Genomic DNA, 21,829 nt, shown 5'->3' with positions numbered 1-21,829 from the left:
AATGTCAACTTTTGCCTCCCGTTTGTTTTTAATGTATTTAAAGAAACTTTTACTATCATTCCTAATGTTACTGGCTAGCCTACCTTCATATTTGATCCTCTCTTTCCTTATTTTTCTCTTTGTTATCCTCTGTTTGTTTTTGTAGCCTTCCCAATCTTCTGACTTCCCACTACTCTTTGCCACATTATAGGCTTTCTCTTTTGCTTTGATGCATTCCCTAACTTCCTTTGTCAGCCATGGCTGCCTAATCCCCCCTCTGATAACCTTTCTTTTCTTTGGGATGAACCTCTGTACTGTGTCCTCAATTACTCCCAGAAACTCCTGCCATTGCTGTTCTACTGTCTTTCCCACTAGGCTCTGCTACCAGTCGATTTCGTCAGTTCCTCCCTAATGCCCCTGTAGTTACCTTTATTTAACTGTAACACCTTTACATCTGATTCTACCTTCTCTCTTTCAAATTGGAGATTGAATTCTACCATATTATGATGATTGCCTCCTAAGTGCTCCCTTACTTTAAGATCTTTAATCAAGTCTGGCTCATTACATAACACTAAGTCCAGAATGGCCTGTTCCCTCGTGGGCTCCATCACAAGCTGTTCCAAAAAGCCCTCCTGTAAACATTCAATGAATTCCCTTTCCATGGGTCCACTGGCAGCATTATTTACCCAGTCCACCTGCATATTGAAGTCCCCCATGATCACTGTGACCTTGCCTTTCTGACATGCATTTTCTATTTCATGGTGCATTTTGTGCCCCTGGTCCTGACCACTGTTAGGAGGCCTGTACATAACTCCCATTATGGTTTTTTTGCCTTTGTGGTTCCTCAACTCTACCCGCACAGACTCCACATCATCTGACCCTATGTCGTTTAGTGCTATTGATTTAATTTCATTCCTAATTAACAAAGCAACCCCGCCCCCTCTGCCCACCTCTCTGTCTTTTCGATAGGTTGTGAATCCCTGGATGTTTAAATGCCAGTCCTGAACCCCCTGAACCATGTCTCTGTGATGTCTACCACATCATACCTGCCAGTCACAATCTGGGCCACAAGCTCATCTACCTTGTTCCGTACACTGCGCGCATTTAAATATAGCACCTTTAATTCTCTATTGACCGTCCCTTTTTGTTTTCTTAGTGTGGTGGACCTTGGTTTACTGAGCCTTTCCATACACTGTGTCATATTTTGTGGGATGGGGACTATCGTAACCTCTCCTGAGTTTTGTCTTTTTGTGCTTTTTTGTATTCCTAAGCAGCTACGCTTCCCACTTATTACTTCACCTCTTGGTTCCCTGACTTTCCCTTCCCCCCCAATCTTTAGTTTAAAGTCCTATATGACTATGACCACGATAAACTATGCCACATCATCGGAAGTAGCGGCTGGTTTTGTGGGAGTTTGGAATTATATATATTGTTAACTCTGCAAAATGTAGAGAATATTGTCATAAAGATACAATCTATAACTGTAGGTTACCTCAAGTTGCCCTGACAGCAAATCACTATACGATTACAAATATTAATATTTTTACCGAAGACTTAAGTATTTCCCTGAAAGGTCCACTTAAAAAAAAAAAGCTGGGGCGAAATTCTCCGGTATCGGCGCGACGTCCGCCGACCAGCGCCAAAAACGGCGCAAATCAGTCAGGCATTGCGCCGCCCCAAAGGTGGGAAGTCTCTGCATCTTGGGGGGCCGAGCCCCAACCTTAAGGGGCTAGGCCCGCGACGGACTAATTTCCGCCCCGCCAGCTGGTGGAAAAGGCCTTTGCTGCCCCGCCAGCTGGTGACATTGCCGGGCGGCGCATACGCGGGAATGTTAGCGGCCGCTCACAGCATCCCCGCGCATGCACTGTGGAGGGAGTCTCTTCCGCCTCCGCCATGGTGGAGACGGTGGCGAAGGCGGAAGGAAAAGAGCCTGTGCCCGCCCGCGGATCGGTGGGCCCCGATCGCGGGCCAGGCCACCGTGGGGGCACCCCCCGGGGCCAGATCGCCCCGCGCCCTCCCCCAGGACCCCGGAACCCGCCCGCGCCGCCTTGTCCCGCCGGTAAGAGAGGTGGTTTTATCCACACCGGCGAGATAGGCGGGTGTTCGGAGAATCTCGCCCCTGGTATCCAAGTAAGCTACTCTTCTAATCAAGGATGTGAGGATGCACATATGAGATGGTGCTTTGACAAGATTAAACAAAATGAAAGATCCATTTCCTCAACCACGTAAAATTTTTTTAAATATTCTTTCACAGGATATGGATGTCATTGGCTAGGCCAGCATTTTCATTGCCCATTCTTAACTGCCCTCGAGAAGGTGGTGGTGACCTGTCTTGTTGAACAGCTGCAGCCCACGTGGTGTAGGTACTCCCTCAGTGCTGTTAGGCAGGGAGTCCCAAGATCTTGACTCAGCGACAGTGATGGATTGGCGATATAATTTTATATCCTGTTTTACCTGTGTGAGTTCGGATGTGTTTCTGTAAATCCCCTGAGGTTTTAAATGCTTTGTCGCAACTTTCTTCTGGGCACCTGTAAGGCTTTTCGCCTGTATGAGTTCTTGTATGGCTTTTTAATCCATATCCTGAAAATGCAACACAAGCATTAATAAGAGGAGAAGAGAACTTTGGACAGCAGTTTCCTCATACAGATTGCTACAGGACAGCACACTGACAGTGGAGGAACCTTGTAGAACAATTGGACAAGAATGTAACTGATATTTGTTGGCATTTTTGAATAAACGTTTCAATTGATAATATTTTCTGTGGCCTTTACAAAGTGCCTGCATTCTGAATGCAATATAGGTTCTTGTTAGACTATTCCAATTATTAAACTCAAAACTGGGGATTCATGGTAAATCCTGCGAATAGATAAGAAACTAAGTGGGGTAGATGCTAACAATTACTCAGAGGAGTTATGCCAGGGTGTAGGGCAGCTGCAGTACTAAGTGATGTGCTCCTCGACTCAGTGTTCGGACCTCTACCTGGTTAAAATTTACAAATGTGGCCTGACAACTCAATGAAAAGTTGTCAAATTTGCTAATGATAAACTAGGGGGTGGTGGGGGGCAGTAGAATCAGAGAAGGCAGCCCTGGAATGACAAAATGAATTTGACAAAAGTAAATCTGTATGCTGAATAATGACAATTAAATTTAATAGAGAAAACTGTAGTCTTTCACATCAAATATGTATTTGATGAATGGTGTTGAAGTTGCTAAAAAAACACAGTAATGTTTTATAGTCTGAGCATTAAACACATCTGACAGTGCAAAGCAGCAATCACCTAGGTCAATTGAATGTTGAATGATGTAGTCAAATCAGTAATGCAGAAGTTATAAATCAACATGTACACCAATATCCCTTGAATTTTTGATTTTGGCCTGGGCAGCTTGTTCATTTCAATACACAATATCTTTAATTTATTGTTAAATACACATGCATGGTAGTTTAATGGGACAACTCATGAGCGGCCTGTGTGATGCTTTCAGTTGCTGCACAGTCATGCAGACATGCAGCTGGGAAGGGGACAATACTTTATAGTGCTCTGGTCAGACCAAATCTTGCGCAGTGCATCCTGTTCTCGTCTCTCGTCACTGAATCCCGCCGGGGTGATTTGCAGCCGGTTTACAATTCCCCTGGGAGCGCAAACCGGCAAACAATTCAGTGTTCCTTGCCATGCAAATTTATGCATGGACTGGAATACAAGGGATTCCCAGCACAAAGTACAGCAGGATTTAGATTGTTTGGATACTTGGGCAGCGAGATGGCAGGAAAATGTGAGGTGATGCATTTTGTAAGGTCTAATACAGGTAGGTAATATACAGTGAATGGTAGAACCCTCAAGAGTATTGACATTCAGAGAGATCTTGGTGTACAGGTCCACAGGTCACTGAAAGGGGCAACACAGGTGGAGAAGGTAGTCAAGAAGGCATACGGCATGCTTGCCTTCATTGGCCGAGGCATTGAGTATAAAAATTGCAAGCCATGTTGCAGCTGTATAGAACCTTAGTTAGGCCACACTTGGAGTATAGTGTTCAATTCTGGTTGCCACACTACCAGACGGATGTGGAGGCTTTAGAGAGGGTGCAGAAGAGATTTACCAGGATGTTGCCTGGTATGGAGGGCATTAGCTATGAGGAGAGGTTGAATAAACTTGGTTTGTTCTCACTGGAACGAAGAAGGTTGAGGGGTGTCCTGATAGAGATCGACAAAATTATATGGGGCATAGACAGAGTGGACAGTCAGAGACTTTTTCCCAGGGTAGAGGGGTCAATTACTAGGGGGCATAGGTTTAAGGTGCGAGGGGAAAGGTTTAGAGGAGATGTGCGAGGCAAGTTTTTTACACAGAGGGTAGTGGGTGCCTGGAACTCGCTGCCGGAGGAGGTGGTGGAAGCAGGGACGTTAGTGACGTTTAAGGGGCATCTTGACAAATACCTGAATATGATGGGAATAGAGGGATACGGACCCCGGAATTGTAGAAGATTTTAGTTTAGACCGGCAGCATGGTCAGCGCAGGCTTGGAGGGCCGAAGGGGCTGTTCTTCTGCTGTACTTTTCTTTGTTCTTTGTACGGGGGTGACCCCCCCCCTCTTCCAGCGGGACCCCTGTATTAGGGAGACCCCGGCGGGACCCCTGTAATAGGGAGCCCTCCCCGGGATCCCTGTAATAGAGAGACCCTCCCCCAGGGATCCTTGTAATAGGGAGACCGCTCTGACCAAAGGGACCCCCCCCCCACAGGGACCCCTGCCTCCTCCCCACGGCTAGAGAGCAGTCCAGACAGGGGTAGTGAGAAAAACTACAGCTGTAACACTTATCTTGAAGCTCCACCTATCTATTACTCGAAGGAGAACACCTGTGACAGGTTCCCACAAATCCATTAGCTGCAAGCCATTCAGAGCTTTCGAGTAGTGGTCTGTGATTGACAGCTTCTACAAACCATCTGCAGCTTTGATTCATTCATCTCCCTTCATGGTTCAGTGGCCTTAGTGATGAACCCCTCAATGTTTATAAATATTGGCCACATCAAAGAGAGGTAAGTTTACTCCAAGCACTAAATGCATTCCAAACACTCAAGCGTGTGATTGCACTATACTTACCTCTCTTTGATGTTGGGAAACCCACAGCAGGGGTGCGCTGTCAGTGGGACCGGATGATCCTGTCAGCTTGAAAGGCCGGAAAATCTTGCTCATGATCTCGGTTTCTTTCTGTGTTGGGGTTGCTCATTTCTGCTGTCAATTTTCGGAGCTCTTAATTTTTCATTGCCAAGCTTCACTTCTTCAACTTCTTTCTGAAGGCTCTGAATAGTTTCTTCACATACCTTGTTGAGACTTGCCAGTTACAAATTCAATTCTTCTATCTCAGTTTTAGAACAGTTTAGAAGGAGGCCATTCAGCCCACCAAATCTGCACCAACCCCCCTGAAAGAGCACCCTACCGAGACCCACTCCCCCACCCTATCCCCGTAGCCCCACCTAACCTGCACATCTTTGGACACCATCGGACAATCTTTTTTTAGCATGGCCAATCCATCTAATCTGCACTTCGTTGGACTGTGGGAGGAAACCAGAGCACCCAAAGGAAATCCACACAGAAACAGGGAGAACATGCAAACCCCACTCAGTCACCCAAGGCCAAATCAAATCTGGGTTCCTGCCGCCGTGAGGCAGCAGTACTAACCACTGCTCTGCTTAGTTTCTTCTTTAAAGCTCTTATTCTCCTGATTCAATTCTTCACTGGACTTGTTCTTATATTTGTAGTTGCTTTTTCAGAGTTCAGTTTATTCTCCATTGTCTTCATTAATTTCTCCTTCTTCTTAACTTAATGTTGTAAATGTTTGGAACTTTCTTTTTTTCTCCAGGTTTACCATCAGCCATTTCAGCTTGTTGTTTGAATGTCTTCGCTAGAGCTTTAATTCTTTTTGCTGTTACATTTGCAAAACGTTTTGCAAGCTTATGAATTCTGTCATTCAGTTCAATGGTTTTCGGTACATCGGAGACCTCCAGTGCTTTTATTCTTCTTGGTTCATGTACTTCAGTGTCGGATTTACATTTTCAGATTTCATTTAAGGCTCCTCTTTTTCTGTCGAAAACAGAACATTTTTGCCCTTTCTTTTGGCTTCACCGTTGACCGGGTCTGTATCTGGTGAAGTGTTGACTTGTTTCCGGTAGGCGAATCTCTCCTTGCCCTTCATTTGGTCCTTCGTTGCCCTCCTTTCGGGGGTTTGCCTCTTTAAGACTATCACTGTTTTTTTTCCACTCAGCTGTCAGTAGCTGTGGTTGTATCTGTGTTTTTCCCATGTTTTTTCAGGAGACCAGCGATGGTAGCTGCTTTTTAATACTTCATCCTTATTTTTCTAAACCACTGAAGTCTATTTTAATGTCCTGTGCTGAGAGTGTTTCGGCAGAAGTGTTTCCTTTTAAAGCTGCGAGCTATCGGTTTCTTCATGGCTTTGATCTTCCTGCGTTTTGGAAGACCTGGCGGGTGCCATTATTTTGAAAGGCATGAGGCTTGAACTCTGCAGGTTGTTTGCCCTTTCTTTGGCTTTTGTTTCAAATTTAAAGCAACAGCCTCTCTGTGTCTGCTTTCTGAGCTTTGCAGCAATTCGGTTTTTAAGTTCCTTTTTTTCAAAGTCACAGCTCTTCGTCTTGTGAGGCTTCAGTGTTCCATACCTTGGAATACTGTTCTGTGTCCCTGCATTTGGTTGCCACCTTTCTTGTCATCATTGATCATCACCATCAATGACCAAGGTACCATTACCAAATTCCACTTCTGACACCATGTGATAATATGGATTTCTTTATGCTGCTGTGGTGGTGACTCAATGATGATATCTTGAGACTTGTGTATTTAAACAGAAATAACTTTATTGGTAGGCTTTAATAATTACATATCATCATGGAACAGGAAATGAAAGGTGAGGTAGAATTGAGGGGAGAGCTAGAATAGGATTAGGGAGAGAGAAGGGTGAGAATGGAACTAGAGAGAGAAGTGGATTGAGATGGGTGATAGTGGAAGCGTAATGAAATCAGTTAGAGGTGGAGTGGGAAAGGGATTTTTGAGGAGAGGTGGAATAGGAGCAGTGGGAAGAGAGTAACGTCTTATGTTGCACACATGAGAAGCCTCAGCAATCTGGAATGTGCCACGCATAAAATAAACAGGTAGCTCACTGTTTGCGACGGTTCAGTGACTTTCAAAACGTAGACAGCCCATGGACAAAAAGTAACATTGAGAGAAGTTTGTAGACTGCCTAGTACAAAGAAAGTTTAGAGGGAACATTGGACACTAGAGACTCAGGACATGTGTGGAGGCTCATGAGCATATAGATTTGCAGCAAAAGTCAGCTTGCAGCTAAACGTTTAAACAGAACCACGATTTATCTGCTGCTGCTATTGTATTACATTACAAACATTACAATAGTGACTTCAATTTAGCACAGGGCTAAATCGCTGGCTTTGAAAGCAGACCAAGGCAGGCCAGCAGCACGGTTCAATTCCCGTACCAGCCTCCCCGAACAGGCACTGGAATGTGGCGACTAGGGGCTTTTCACAGTAACCACATTTGAAGCCTACTTGTGACAATAAGCAATTTTCATTTCATTTTTTCATTTCAATTGAGAAGTATTTAATCAGCTGCAAAGGTGACACCCTGATCTGAAAAGCACGATAGAAATGCAGGTTTTTCAATTTCTATTCTTCCATGGGATGGGAGTGTTGCTGGCTGGACCAGCATTTCTTGCCCACCCCTAACTGCCCATGAAATGATTGGCTTGCTAGGCCATTTCAGAGCGCAGTTAAGAGGCAACCACAGTGCAGTGGGTTTGGAATCATATGTAGGCCAGACCAGCTAGGGGTGGAAGATTTCCCTCTCTAAAGAACGTTAGATGGCTTTTTACGAAAATAGATTAGTTTCATGGTCACCTTTACTGAAACTAGTCTTGTATAATCCCAGATTTATTAACTGAGTTGAATATCTACCAGCTGGGGTGGGATTTGAACCCATGTCCCAGAGCATTAGCTTGGGCCGTGACATTATCACTATGCCAGAATCTCCCCATTGCTTTTGTTCCATTGCTACTATAGTGAGATTTAATTTTTGGAAGTGCATATGCCTTTTAATAGATAAATATTTCCCAGATCTCAGTCACTCACTAGATGGAGATTTTAGTAGAGGTGGGACAGAATAAAAACTGGTAACAGAATTTCTGCATCATCAAAGCCATGCAGCACCATTGGTACTCGCAGCTTCATAATAACCAACCACATAACAATCAATGCAGTTCAAAAGTAGTTAGTTTAGCAACACCTGCATCTTACAATTATCATCTCCATGCACCCTCCCGAATCCTTCCATGGTTTCACCTCCTCCCAATTTCTGTAACTTCCACTAGCCACACAACTCTCAGATAGCTGCTATCCTCCAATTCTGGTATCCTGCGTATCCCTGATATTTATTACTCCACTGGCTCGGCCCTTAGCTCTGGGAATCCTTCCCTAAACCTCTCCACGTCACCACCTCTATCTTCCTTAAGATGCTCCTTTAAACCCATCTCTTTAATCAAGCTTTTGGTCATCTGCCCCAAAGGCTCAAATTGTTTTTGCTAACACTCCTGTGAAATAGCTTGGGATAGCTTGGGAGGCGTGGGCTTAAGTAGGGTGCTCTTTCCAAGAGCCAGTGCAGACTCGATTGGCCAAATGGCCTCCCTCTGCACTGTAAATTCTGTGATTCTATGATATGGAAACATAGAAAATAGGAGCAGGAGTAAGCCATTCGGCCCTTCAATTCTGCTCCGCCATTCAATATGATCATGGCAGATCATGAAACTCAGTATCCTATTCCCGCTTTCCCCCCAAAACCTTTGATCCCTTCAGCCCCAAGAGCTATATCTAACTCCTTCTTTAAAACATACAAAGATTTGGTCTCAACCTGCTTTCAATGGTAGCAAATTCCACAGACTTACTGCGTGAAGATATTTCTCCTCATCTCAGTCCCAAAAGATTGACCCCATATCCTCAGACTATGACACCTGATTCTGGACACCCCCACCATCGGGAACATCCTTCCTGCATCTGCCCTGTCGAGTCCTGTTCAAATTTTATAGGCTTTTTTATTTTATAGATTTCTGTGAGATCCCCTTCATTCTTCTGAACTCCAGTGAATATAATCCTAACAGACTCAATCTCACCTCATATATCCTTCCCACCATCCCAGGAATCAGTTTGGTGAACCTTCTCTGTACTCCTTCTACAGCAAGAATATCCTTCCTCAGCTAAGTATATCAAAACTGCACACAATATTCCAAGTGTGGCCTCACCAAGGCCCTGCATAATTGCAAGACATCCCTGCTTCTGTACTGGAATCCTCTCGCTATGAAGGCCAACATACCATTTGCCTTCTTATCACCTGCTACACCTGCATGCTTACCTTCAGCGATTCGTTGCACATTCCCCTCTCTGAGTATATAGCCATTCAGATAATCTGCCTTCCTGTTTTTGCTACCAAAGTGAATAACCACACATTTATCAGCATTATACTGCATCTGCCATGCATTTTCCCACTCACTCAACTTGCTCAGGTCACACAGAAGCATCTTTGCATCCTCCTCACAGCTCACTCTCCCACCCAGTTTTGCGTCATCTGCAAATTTGGAGCTATTACATTTAGTTCCCTCATCTAAATCATTAATGTATATTTTCAATTTCTGGGGTCCTAGCACTGATCCCCGTGGTATCCCACAAGTCACTGCCTGCCATTCGGAAAAAGACCAGGGGCGTCATTCTCCGACCCCCCGCCGGGTCGGAGAATCACCGGGGGCTCCCGTGAATCCCGCCCCCGCCGGTTGCCGAAGTCTCCGGCACCGGAGATTCGGCGGGGGCGGGAATCACGCCGCGCCGGTTGGCGGGCCCCCCCCCCGCTCGATTCTCCGGCCCGGATGGGCCAAAGTCCTGCCGATAAATTGCCTGTCCCGCCGGCGTAAATTAAAGCACCTATTTACCGGCGGGACAAGGCGGCGCGGGCGGGCTCCGGGGTCCTGGGGGGGGGCGCGGGCCGATCTGACCCCGGGGGTGCCCCCACGGTGGCCTGGCCCGCGATCGGGGCCCACCGATCCGCGGGCGGGCCTGTGCCGTGGGGGCACTCTTTCCCTTCGGCCTCCGCCACGGTCTCCACCATGGCGGAGGCGGAAGAGACTCCCTCCACTGCGCAGGAAACTGTCAGCGGCCGCCGACGCTCCCGCGCATGCGCTGTCCCGACATGTCATTTCCGCGCCAGCTGGCGGGGCAACAAAGGCCGTTCCGCCAGCTGGCGGGGCGGAAATTCCTCCGCCGTCGGCCTAGCCCCTCAATGATGGGGCTCGGCCCCCAAAGATGCGGAGCATTCCACACCTTTGGGGCGGCGCGATGCCCGTCTGATTGGCGCCGTTTTGGGCGCCAGTTGGCGGACATCGCGCCGTTTCGGGACAATTTCGCCCCAGTTTATTATTTTTGTTTCCTGTCTGCTAACCAATTTTCTATCCATCTCAATACACTTTCCCCAATTTCACGCACTATAATTTTTTATTTAAAAAAAATATACTTTATTAAAGTTTTTCGATCAAACAAAAATTTCCCATTTTACAACTTTGTAATAATATATACATTGATCGTTTTTTAAATAAATAATATGCTAACTAACGGCAACTGCCAACAACAAAATAAGAAACAACAGAAATAGTAACTAAAATTGAAACTTCGTGAAATCAAATATAAATAACTAATATATAAACACACACATAAAACCCCTGAGGACCCAAATGAGCCCTCCCCCCCCCCCCCCCCTCCCCCCTCCCCCCTGGGTTGCTGCTGCTGCCTTTCCTATTTTCCCTTATCGCTCTGCGAGATAGTCGAGGAACTGTTGCCACCGCCTGGTGAACCCTTGAGCCAAACCTCTTAGTGCGTACTTTATCCGCTCCAATTTTACAAACCCTGCCATGTCGTTTATCCAGGCCTCCACGCCCGGGGGTTTAGCTTCTTTCCACATAAGTAGAATCCTTCACCGGGCTACTAGGGACGCAAAGGCCAAAACATCGGCCTCTCTCGCCTCCTGCACTCCCGGCTCATCTGCAACCCCAAATATAGCCAACCCCCAGCCTGGTTCGACCCGGACCCCCACCACCTTTGAAATCACTTTTGCCACACCCACCCAGAACCCATGCAATACCGGACATGACCAAAACATGTGGGTGTGGTTCGCCGGGCTTCCCGCGCATCTCCCGCACCTATCCTCCACTCCAAAAAATCTACTCAGCCTTGCTCCCGTCATATGCGCCCTGTGTAGAACCTTGAATTGTATCAGACTGAGCCTGGCACACGAGGACGAAGAGTTTACCCTACTTAGGGCATCTGACCACAGCCCCTCCTCAATCTCTTCCCCCAGCTCCTCCTCCCATTTTCCCTTCAGCTCCTCTACCATCGTCTCCCCCTCGTCTCTCATTTCCCTATATATATCTGACACCCTACCATCGCCCACCCATGCCCCCAAAATTACTCTGTCCTGGATCTCTTGCGCCGGGAGCTGCGGAAACTCCCTCACCTGTTGCCTCACAAATGCCCTCACTTGCATATAGCGAAATGCATTCCCAGGTGGGAACCCATATTTTTCTGTCAGTGCTCCCAGACTCGCGAACGTCCCGTCTAAGAACAAGTCCTTCAATTTCGCAATTCCTGCTCGCTGCCAAGATTTAAATCCCCCATCTATCCTTCCCGGGACGAACCGATGGTTGTTCCTTATCGAGGACCACACTGAGGCACCCGTCACTCCCTTATGTCGTCTCCACTGCCCCCAAATTTTCAGAGTTGCCACCACCACTGGGTTTGTGGTGTATTTTTTCGGGGAAAACGGCAACGGCGCCGTCGCCAGTGCTTTTAAGCTAGTTCCCCTACAGGACGCCATCTCCAGTCTTTCCCACGCCTCTCCTTCCCCTTCCCTCATCCACTTACATATCATTGACACATTGTCGGCCCAATAATAATCACTTAGACTCAGCAGTGCCAGTCCCCCTCTGTCCCTACTGCGCTGCAGGAACCCCCTCTTTACTCTTGGGGTCTTTCCAGCCCACACAAAGCTCATAATACTCTTGTCCACCTTCTTAAAAAAGGCCTTTGTAATCAGTACAGGGAGGCACTGGAACACAAAAAGAAACCTCGGAAGGACCACCATTTTAACCGCCTGCACCCTGCCCGCCAATGACAGGGGTGCCATGTCCCACCTCCTAAAGTCCTCTTCCATCTGCTCTACCGGTCGTGCCAAGTTAAGCTTATGCAAGGTTCCCCAGTTCCTGGCCACCTGGATTCCTAAATACCGGAAATTTCTTATTACCCTCCTCAACGGTAAATCGTCTATTCCCCTGCCCTGTTCCCCGGGGTGCATCACAAACAGTTCACTCTTCCCCATATTCAATTTATATCCTGAAAATGCTCCAAACTCCGAGTGTCTGCATTATCTCAGGTATCCCCTCCACTGGGTCCGCGACATACAACAACAAATCATCCGCGTATAATGACACCCGATGCTCTTCTCCTCCTCCAAGTACCCCCCTCCACTTCCTAGAGCCCCTCAGCGCTATGGCCAATGGCTCAATTGCCAACGCAAACAGTAACGGGGACAGGGGACATCCCTGTCTTGTGCCCCTATATAGTCGGAAGTGGTCAGATCGTTGCCTATTTGTAATCACACTTGCCACCGGGGCCCTGTACAGGAGCTGAACCCATCTAATGAACCCCTCTCCAAATCCAAATCACCTCAGTACTTCCCACAGGTAGTCCCACTCCACTCTATCAAATGCTTTCTCTGCAACCATCGCCACCACTATCTCCGGCTCCCCCTCCGGTGGGGGCATCATCATCACCCCAACAGCCTCCGTATATTAGCATTCAATTGCCTCCCTTTAACAAACCCCGTTTGATCATCATGCACCACCCCAGGGACACAGTCCTCTATCCTCGTCGCCATCACCTTGGCCAATAGCTTGGCATCTACGTTCAAGAGGGAAATAGGCCTGTATGACCCGCACTGCAGCGGGTCTTTGTCTCTTTTCAGGATCAGCGATATCGTCGCCTCCGACATCGTCGGGGGTAGTGTCCCCCTTTCCCTAGCCTCATTAAAGGTTCTCGTCAGAAGTGGGGCCAGCAGGTCCACGTATTTCCTATAGAACTCCACCGGGAACCCATCCAGTCCCGGGGCCTTCCCTGCCTGCATGTTCCCAATTCCTTTTACCACCACCTCAATCTGCACTCCCAGTCCTGTCATCTCCTGTTCCTCAACCTTCGGGAACTCCAGCTGGTCTAGGAAACGCATCATTCCCTCTTTCCCTTCCGGGGGTTAAGCCTTATATAGCCTCTCGTAAAATACCTTAAACACCCCGTTCACCCTCTCCGCTCCCCGTTCCATCTTTCCCTCCTCGTCTCTAACCCCTCCGATCTCTCTCGCCGCCCCCCTCTCCCTAAGTTGTTGGGCAAGCAGCCAGCTCGCCTTCTCTCCATATTCATACTGCACTCTCTGTGCCTTCCTCCATTGTGCCTCCGCCTTACCCGTGGTCAACAAGTCAAAGTCCGTGTGCAATCTCCGTCTTTCCCTGTATAGCCCTTCATCTGGAGCCTCCGCATATTGCCTATCCACCCTCAAAATCTCCCTTAACAATCTCTCCCTTTCTTTACCCTCTTGTTTCCCCTTATGGGCCCTTATGGAGATCAGCTCCCCTCTAACCACCGCCTTCAGCGCCTCCCAGACAACTCCCACCTGGACCTCTCCGTCATCATTGATCTCTAGGTACCTTTCAATACATCCCCTCACCCTTACACATACCCCCTTGTCCGCCAACAGTCCCATATCTAATCTCCAGCGTGGGCGCTGCTCCTTTTCCTCTCCTACTTCCAGATCTACCCAATGTGGGGCATGATCTGAAATGGCTATAGCCGAATACTCCGTTCCTGCCACCTTCGGGATCAGCACCCTTCCCAGGACAAAGAAGTCTATCCGGGAGTACACTTTGTGGACATGGGAGAAGAAGGAAAATTCTTTACTCCTTGGCCTAGTAAATCTCCAGGGATCCACACCTCCCATCTGCTCCATAAAGCCCTTAAGCACCTTGGCCGCTGCCGGCCTCCTCCCGGTCCTAGATCTGGACCGGTCCAGCCCTGGGTCCAGCACCGTGTTGAAGTCCCCCCCCCCATTACCAACTTTCCCATCTCCAGGTCCGGGATGCGCCCCAACATACGCTTCATAAAGTTCGCGTCATCCCAGTTTGGGGCATATACATTCACCAGCACCACCGCTTCACCTTGCAATCTGCCACTCACCATCACGTATCTACCCCCACTGTCCGCCACTATGGTCTTCGCCTCAAACGATACCCGTTTCCCCACCAGTATTGCCACCCCTCTATTTTTCGCATCCAAGCCCGAGTGGAATACCTGTCCCACCCATCCTTTTCTTAATCTGACCTGATCCGCCAGTTTCAGGTGCGTCTCCTGAAGCATGACCACGTCTGCCTTTAGCTTCTTTAGGTGCACAAGTACCCTTGCCCTCTTAATCGGCCCATTCAACCCTCTCACGTTCCACGTGATCAACCGGGTTGGGGGGCTCTTTACCCCACCCCCTCGTCGACTAGCCATCCCCTTTTTTAGACCAGCTCCTCACCCGGTTCCCACGCACCCGCTTATCCCCCGGACGGTGCCCTCCCGTCCCGATCATCCCATCCCGTAACAGCTCACCCTTCCCCTTAGCAGCAGCAACCCCCTCCGCTAGATCCCTCTCTAGCTTAGTTGCTCCCCCCATATTGCTTCCGGAAGTCAGCAAACTCTGGCTGACCTCGGCTTCCCCCGTTTATCCTTAGCCTCCCATTATGTGAGGCCCCCTCCTTCCTGCGCCCCCTTTTCCCGCCACAATTTCCATAGCGCGGGAACAAAGCCTGCGCTTCCCTCTCGGCCCCACCCCTGATGGCGCAGCTCCCTCTCTCCTTCCCCCTCCCCTTCCCCACCAGCGCCCACATTTCTTCGTGTGTGTCCCCTTCGAGGGGAAAGAAAATTTTCCCCCATCTGATTCACAGTCCCTTGCCACCACCTCGTTACTTCATTTCAAACACTCTTTCTCCAATCTAGTCCAACTTCTTCTCTTCAATAAATGTCCACGCCTCCTCTGCCGTCTCGAAGTAGTGGTGTTTGCCCTGGTATGTAACCCACAGTCTTGCCGGCTGCAGCATTCCAAATTTTACTTTCTTCCTGTGGAGCACCGCCTTGGCCCGATTGAAACTCGCCCTCCTTCTCGCCACCTCCGCACTCCAATCTTGATACACGCGGATCACCGCGTTCTCCCACCTGCTGCTCCGTGTCTTTTTCGCCCATCTCAGGACCATCTCCCTGTCCTTGTAGCGGTGGAACCTCACCACTATTGCTCGAGGTATTTCTCCTGCCTTTGGTCTTTTCACGAGGACTCGATACGCTCCCTCCACTTCCAGGGGGCCCGTCGGGGCCTCAGCTCCCATTAAGGTATGGAGCATCGTGCCCACATACGCCCCAACATCCGCTCCCTCTGCCCCTTCGGGAAGACCCAAGATTCTTAAATTCTTCCTCCTCGAGCTATTTTCCAGGGCTTCCAGTCTCTCCATACACCTCTTATGCAGTGCATCGTGCGTCTCCGTCTTCACCATCAAGCCCTGTATCTCGTCCTCGTTTTCGGCAGCTTTTGCCTTCACTCCACGGAGCTCCATCTCTTGGGTCTTCTGCGCCTCCTTCAACCCCTCAATCGCCTGCAGCATCGGTGCCAGCACCTCCTTCTTGAGCTCCTCCGGCGATGTGTGGAGGAACTCCTGCTGTTCCAGGCCCCATACCAACTGGCCTCCCTCCGCCGCCATCTTGCTTCTCACTTCCCTTCTTTGCCGCTGCTCCAGAGGATCCTCCGCAATCTGGCCACTATTATCTCTTCTGTCCATTCACATCCGGGGGGACTCCCTTCTATGTCGCCTCACAGTGGGTTTAGCCTTCAAAAATTGCTGTTGGGGCTCCCGATAAGAGCCCAAAAGTCCGTTAAAACAGGAGGTGCCGAAACGTGCGACTTAGCTGGTCATCGCCGCACCCGGAAGTCCACGCACTATAATTTTACACACTATTCTATTACGTGGGACTTTGAAAATGAATGAATGAAATGAAAATCGCTTATTGTCACAAGTAGGCTTCAATGAAGTTACTGTGAAAAGCCCCTAGTCGCCACATTCCGGCGCCGTTCGGGGAGGCTGGTATGGGAATTGAACCGTGCTGCTGGCCTGCCTTGGTCTGCTTTCAAAGCCAGCGATTTAGCAAGTTCAATTAATCCACATCCACTGGCTCCCCCTCATCAACTCTAATTACATCCTTGAAGAATTCCAGTGGATTTGTTAAGCATGATTTCCCTTTTGTAAATCTATGCTAACTCTGTCCGATTCTACCACTTTTTTAAAGTGCTCTGCTATAAAATCTTTGATGATGGACTCTAGAATTTTCCTCAATACCAATGTCAAGCTGACTGGTCTATAATTCCCCGTTTTCTCTTTACACCCCTTTTTAAATAGTGGGGTTGCATTAGCTACCCTCCAATCTGCAGGAACTGTTCCAGAGTCTATAGGATCTTGGAAGAGCATCAGTGCATCAAATATTTCTAGGGCCACTTCCTGTAAATTATCAGGCCCTCGGGATTTATCGGCCTTCAATCCCATCAGTTTCCACAACACCATTTCTCTACTAATACTGATTTCCTCCAGTTCCTCCCTCTCGCTAAACCGTGTTCCACAACATCTCTGTTTTGGTATATATGTCCTCCTTTGTGAAGACAGAACTAAAGTATGTATTTAGTTGGTCAGCCATTTCTTTGTTCTACATTATAAATTCCTATTTCTGACTGCAAGTGATTACATTTGTCTTCACCAATCTTTGTTTTTGAAATTGTTTTGCCAATTAAGGGGCAATTTAGCGTGGCCAATCCACCTACCCTGCACATCTTTGGTTTGTGGGGGCGAAACCCACACAAACACGGGGAGAATATGCAAACTCCACACGGACAGTGACCCTGAACCGGGATCGAACCTGGGACATCGGCGCCGTGAGGCAGCAATGCTAACCACTGCGCCACTGTGCTGCCCCCATCTTTTTCTTTTTATATACCTATAAAAACTTTTATAGTCAGTTTTTATGTTGCCCGCAAGCTTGCTCTCTTACTCTATTTTCCTCTGCTTAACCAATTCCTTGGTCCTCCATTGCTGAATTCTAAACTGCTCCCAATCCTCAGGTCTGGTGTTTTTCCTTAATATAAGAATATACAATTTGACAATAGTCCATGGACCAGAACTTGTGCATTTGGATAAGTATAACATTAATGAAACGGTGAGAAATGTCAATGTTTGAAACTAAAACCTAAACCTACAACAGGAACTAGGACTGTAGTTGTGAATCAGAAGTTAATTCCTATAAGCTGGTGCCATCAGCCCTATATCTTCAACGTTTTGATATATTAACTCATCCAGCTGCCTTCTGAATCCACATTTGACACATTAGATTTCAACACATTTGGCAGTACAGAAAGTACAAAAAAAGTGCCTCCTACCATCTAAATGAGTTCACTGCTTAGGAATCTTACACTTATGTCACTTGCATTGGTACACCCCAACCCATGTTGCTCAAATAGCAAAACCAGCTTTACCGAGTGCAAATGCTGAAAATACATCAATCAAATCTGCTTATATTCTGCATTTTAAAAATCGCAACTCTATTATGGCGACTAAGCCCATAAAATTGTGTATCCATCCAGTCACCCTCTCTGAATGTTTTCAAGGATTTTGATAGCTATCACATATTTAATATGTGACCTGATGATGACCTTATTTCTCATCATTATTTCTTATTTTTTGTTCACTGCCCATACCAGCAATAAATCTTAACACTGCATTTTCTCTTAAAATTGTATTTTGGCAGACTTCCAGTGGCAACGATGAGGGAGTAGGTCGCACATCTGGTGGCTCCCGCTCTGGCTAGACATTCGGACCTTTCCCCCCGCCTTTCTTTGCTTTTTTCAGCGCTGGATTTGAAGAAACAGTGAACAAGTGTCTGTTGTATATATTGGTTTATGGAACAGAGAGCCCGAAGGGATTGAAAGGGAAGAAACAAAAAGACAGGCTCGAGCTGGGTGTTGGCTGCAGTAGCGGACAAGATGGCCGGTGTTCAGACCCCTGGGGCTTCGGCCCAACCATCAACGGAGGAGCTGATGCAGGTCATCCGGGAAGGCTTCACCAGACAGAAACGGGAATGTCTGGACCCGATTAAGGAAACGGTGGAGAGGATGGAGCGGAGGCTAGATGCCCAGGACCGGACAATCCAGAAACTGGAGAAGGTGCTAGCTGAACAGGAGGAACATCAGACAGCAGTAGAGACGGGGATGCTGAGGGACCGACAAAAAGGTTGCTGGAACAGGTAGAGGATTTGGAGAACAGGTCCCGTAGGCAGAACCTAAGGATTGTTGGCCTCCCGGAGGGGGCAGATGCCGGGGAGTTTGTGGCGAACATGTTCCAGAAGCTGTTGGGCGATGGGGCTTTCCCCCGACCGTTGGAGGCGAATCGGGCGTACAGAGCGCTGGCGAGGAAGCCGCAGCCCTCGGGCGATGGTGGTCAGGTTCCACAGTACCTGGATAAAGAGCGCGTTCTCCAGTGGGCCAAGTGCATGCGGAGCTGTAAGTGGGACAACAGCATTTTGCGGGTGGACCAAGATCTAAGCGTGGAGGTGGCCAAGAGGAAGGCAGTCTTTAATCAAGTCAAGTCGATCCTGTTCAAGAAGCAGGTTAAGTTCGGACTGTTGTGTCCGGCGCGACTTTGGGTTACGCATGAGGACCAACATCATTACTTTGAGTCGCCCGAGGACGCTATGGAGTTCGCCAGGAGGAAAGGACTGGTGCCAACTTGGGAACATTCTGCTTTAACTTTGAGAAACTGTTTTTCCTGTTTGTTTTAAATGCTGTTTGCACTGATTTATTCGTTCGTTCGTTTTCGTTCTTGGCTTTTTCTCTTCGATAACTGTGTTTTGTTTAAGAAGGGGAAAGTAGTTTTTTTAAATTATTCGATTTCGGTGGGTTTTCTGTGTTGTGAGGGGGATGGTGGTGGGGATTTTTGACTTTGTATTATTTTGAGTAATATTACTTTGATCTGTATTGTGGCGAGAGTTTGGCTTTGTTTTTCTTTACACTGACTTTGGTTGGCATCTGTTTCTTAAAGTGGGCGGTTGTCAGGGCTGGGTTGATGAGGGCGGTGCTTTCAATGTGCGGGGGAGGGCAGGTAGGCAATAACAGATGGGAGACATGCTGGCCCCGGAGCCGTGGGCCACCAGGCTCGCTGGGTGAGCAAGTCTGCGGAAGCACAGTGTGTGTGTGGTGGGGGGGTATACAATCAGATTAGGGATGGGATTAGGTTACAGAGTGTTGTTGCTAGTAGGGGGGGGGTTGTTCGGCTGACGAGGGAGGGATTTGATTTTAGAAGCGGAGAAGAGGTCGGAGATGGGCGCTGCCAGGAGGTGGGGCCACAGAGGCGCGGGGCAGGGGCTAGGAGCAGGCCCAGGAAAGGAGATGGCTGACCGGAAAAGGGGGGGGGGGGCCCCAACTAGGCTGGTCACGTGGAACGTTAGAGGGCTAAATGGGCCGGTGAAGAGGGCAAAGGTGTTCGCGCATCTTAGTGTTCTAAAGGCGGACGTAATAATGTTCCAGGAGACGCACCTGAAGGTAGCGGATCAGATTAGGTTGAGGAAGAGCTGGGTTAGTCAGGTATTCCACTCAGGGCTAGATACTAAGACCAGGGGGGTCGCGATTCTGGTGAACAAGCGGGTGCAGTTTGAGGTGGGGAGTATTGTTTTGGACGGGGGAGGTCGCTACGTTATGGTTAGCAGTAAGCTGGAAGGCAGGAAGGTGGTCCTGGTCAACATATATGCACCAAACTATGATGATGCGGATTTTATAAAGTGAGTGCTGGGGAAGATACCCGACCTGGATTCCCACAAGCTGGTTATGGGAGGGGACTTCAATACAGTTATTGATCCAGGCCTGGGCCGGTCGTGCTCAAAACTGGGCAGTGTCAGCAATGGGAAAAGAGCTGAGGGAGTTCATGGAGCAGATGGGGGGGGGTTCAACCCGTGGAGGTTTGGAAGGCTGACAGGGAAGGAGTTCTTCTTTTTCTCGCACGTCCATAGAGTCTACTCCTGGATCGATTTTTTAATACTGAGTAGGGATCTACTGACAAGGGTGGTGGATGCGCAGTATTCGGCAATCACCATTTCCGACCATGCCCCACATTGGAACGAGCTACAGGTGAGTGAAGAGAGCTTCCTGCGCCCGCAGTGGAGGCTGGATGTGGGACTGCTGGTGGGCGAAGGGGTGTGCGAGAGGGTGAGGAAGTGTATACAAAACTACCTGCAGGTCAACGATACGGTGAAGTTTCAGCAGCGGTGGTGTGGGAGGCGCTCAAGGCAGTGGTGAGAGGGGAGCTGATTTCAACCTGGGCTCACAGGGACAAGACGGACAGGGCAGAGACGGACCGACTGTTAGCAGAGATCCTGCAGATTGACAGGAGCTATGCGGGGACCCCGAGTGCGGAGCTCTTGAGGGAACGGAGTAGGCTGCAGGCGGAGTTTGGGGTGGTGTCCACGGGTAAGGCAGTGGAGCAGCTCAGAAAGGCGAGGGGTGCGGTATATGAACATGGGGAGAAAGCCAGCAGGATGCTGGCTCAGCAGCTCAGAAAGAGGGAGGCGGCTAGGGCAATAGGTAAAATGGTGGATGGAGGCAGTAACTTGGTAGGGGATGCGATGGGTGTGAACAGGGCTTTCAAGGACTTTTATAGCAGACTCTATAGCTCGGAGCCCCCGCGGGGCCGGAGGGGATGAAACCCTTCTTAGACGGCCTGACATTCCCAAAAGTGGGTAGGGAGCCAGTAGAAGGGCTGGGCGCCCCAATCAGAGCTGAGGAGATATTTGAGGGCTTAAAGGCCATGCAGTCAGGTAAGGCCCCGGGGCCGGATGGGTACCCGGTAGAATTTTATAAAACGTTCTCCGGGATATTGGGGCCGCTGCTGGTCAAGGTTTTTAACGAGGCAAGGGAGAGAGGGGTGCTGCCCCAGACGATGTCGCAGGCTACCATCTCCTTGATTTTAAAACGGGACAAGAACCCGGAGTCGTGTGGGTCTTATAGGCCGATCTCCTCCCTTAACGTGGATGCTAAACTGCTCGCAAAGCTTTTGGCCACTAGGATTGAAGATTGTGTGCCGAGTGTTATTAGGGAGGATCAAACAGGGTTCGTTAAAGGTAGGCAACTGGTGGTGAATATAAGAAGATTGCTCAATGTTATCATGATGCCTCCAGAGGGAAAGGAGGTGGAGGTAGTGGTGGCAATGGACGCGGAGAAGGTGTTTGACCGGGTAGAATGGGACTACTTATGGAAGGTGCTGGGATGGTTTGGATTTGGGGTGGGTTTCATAGACTGGGTCAGGCTGCTATATCAGGCCCCGGAGGCGAGTGTGAGGACAAACAGGACGACTTCCGACTATTTTAGGCTGCAACGCGGGACGAGACAGGGGTGCCCCCTCTTCCCACTGCTGTTTGTGCTAGCTTTAGAGTCGCTGGCAATTGCTCTGAGGGCTTCAGAGGGTTGGAAGGGGCTGGTTCAGGGGGGGCGGGGGGGGGGGGCTGTTGGAGCATAGAGTTTCATTGTACGCAGATGACCTGCTCTTGTACGTTTCGGGCCCGATGGCGTGGATGGACGGAATCATGGCGACCCTGGAGAAATTTGGCCGGTTTTCGGGGTACAAATTGAATATGACAAAAAGTGAA

At 48.8% G+C, this 21,829-nt stretch overlaps 1 protein-coding gene and 1 long non-coding RNA gene across 4 annotated transcripts in view; one reads left to right on the top strand and one right to left on the bottom strand.

Annotated features, from left to right (window-relative positions):
- LOC140384630 (zinc finger protein 143-like) overlaps positions 1–21,829 on the bottom strand; it is a 136,623-nt gene that overhangs the window by 38,071 nt on the left and 76,723 nt on the right. For all 3 annotated transcript variants that reach the window (XM_072466518.1, XM_072466519.1, XM_072466520.1), the window contains exon 10: positions 2,434–2,559. In XM_072466518.1, the coding sequence (XP_072322619.1) occupies positions 2,434–2,559 (126 nt within the window). The remainder of the gene's footprint in view (positions 1–2,433; positions 2,560–21,829) is intronic.
- LOC140384632 (uncharacterized) overlaps positions 1–21,829 on the top strand; it is a 69,237-nt gene that overhangs the window by 44,109 nt on the left and 3,299 nt on the right. The gene's annotated exons all lie outside the window — the stretch shown is intronic.

This window comes from Scyliorhinus torazame, chromosome 10 (assembly GCF_047496885.1).
Source record: "Scyliorhinus torazame isolate Kashiwa2021f chromosome 10, sScyTor2.1, whole genome shotgun sequence".
Lineage (NCBI taxonomy): Eukaryota > Metazoa > Chordata > Chondrichthyes > Carcharhiniformes > Scyliorhinidae > Scyliorhinus > Scyliorhinus torazame.
The sequence above is the reverse complement of the archived record's forward strand: the minus strand, read 5'-3'. Positions and strand labels throughout refer to the sequence as shown.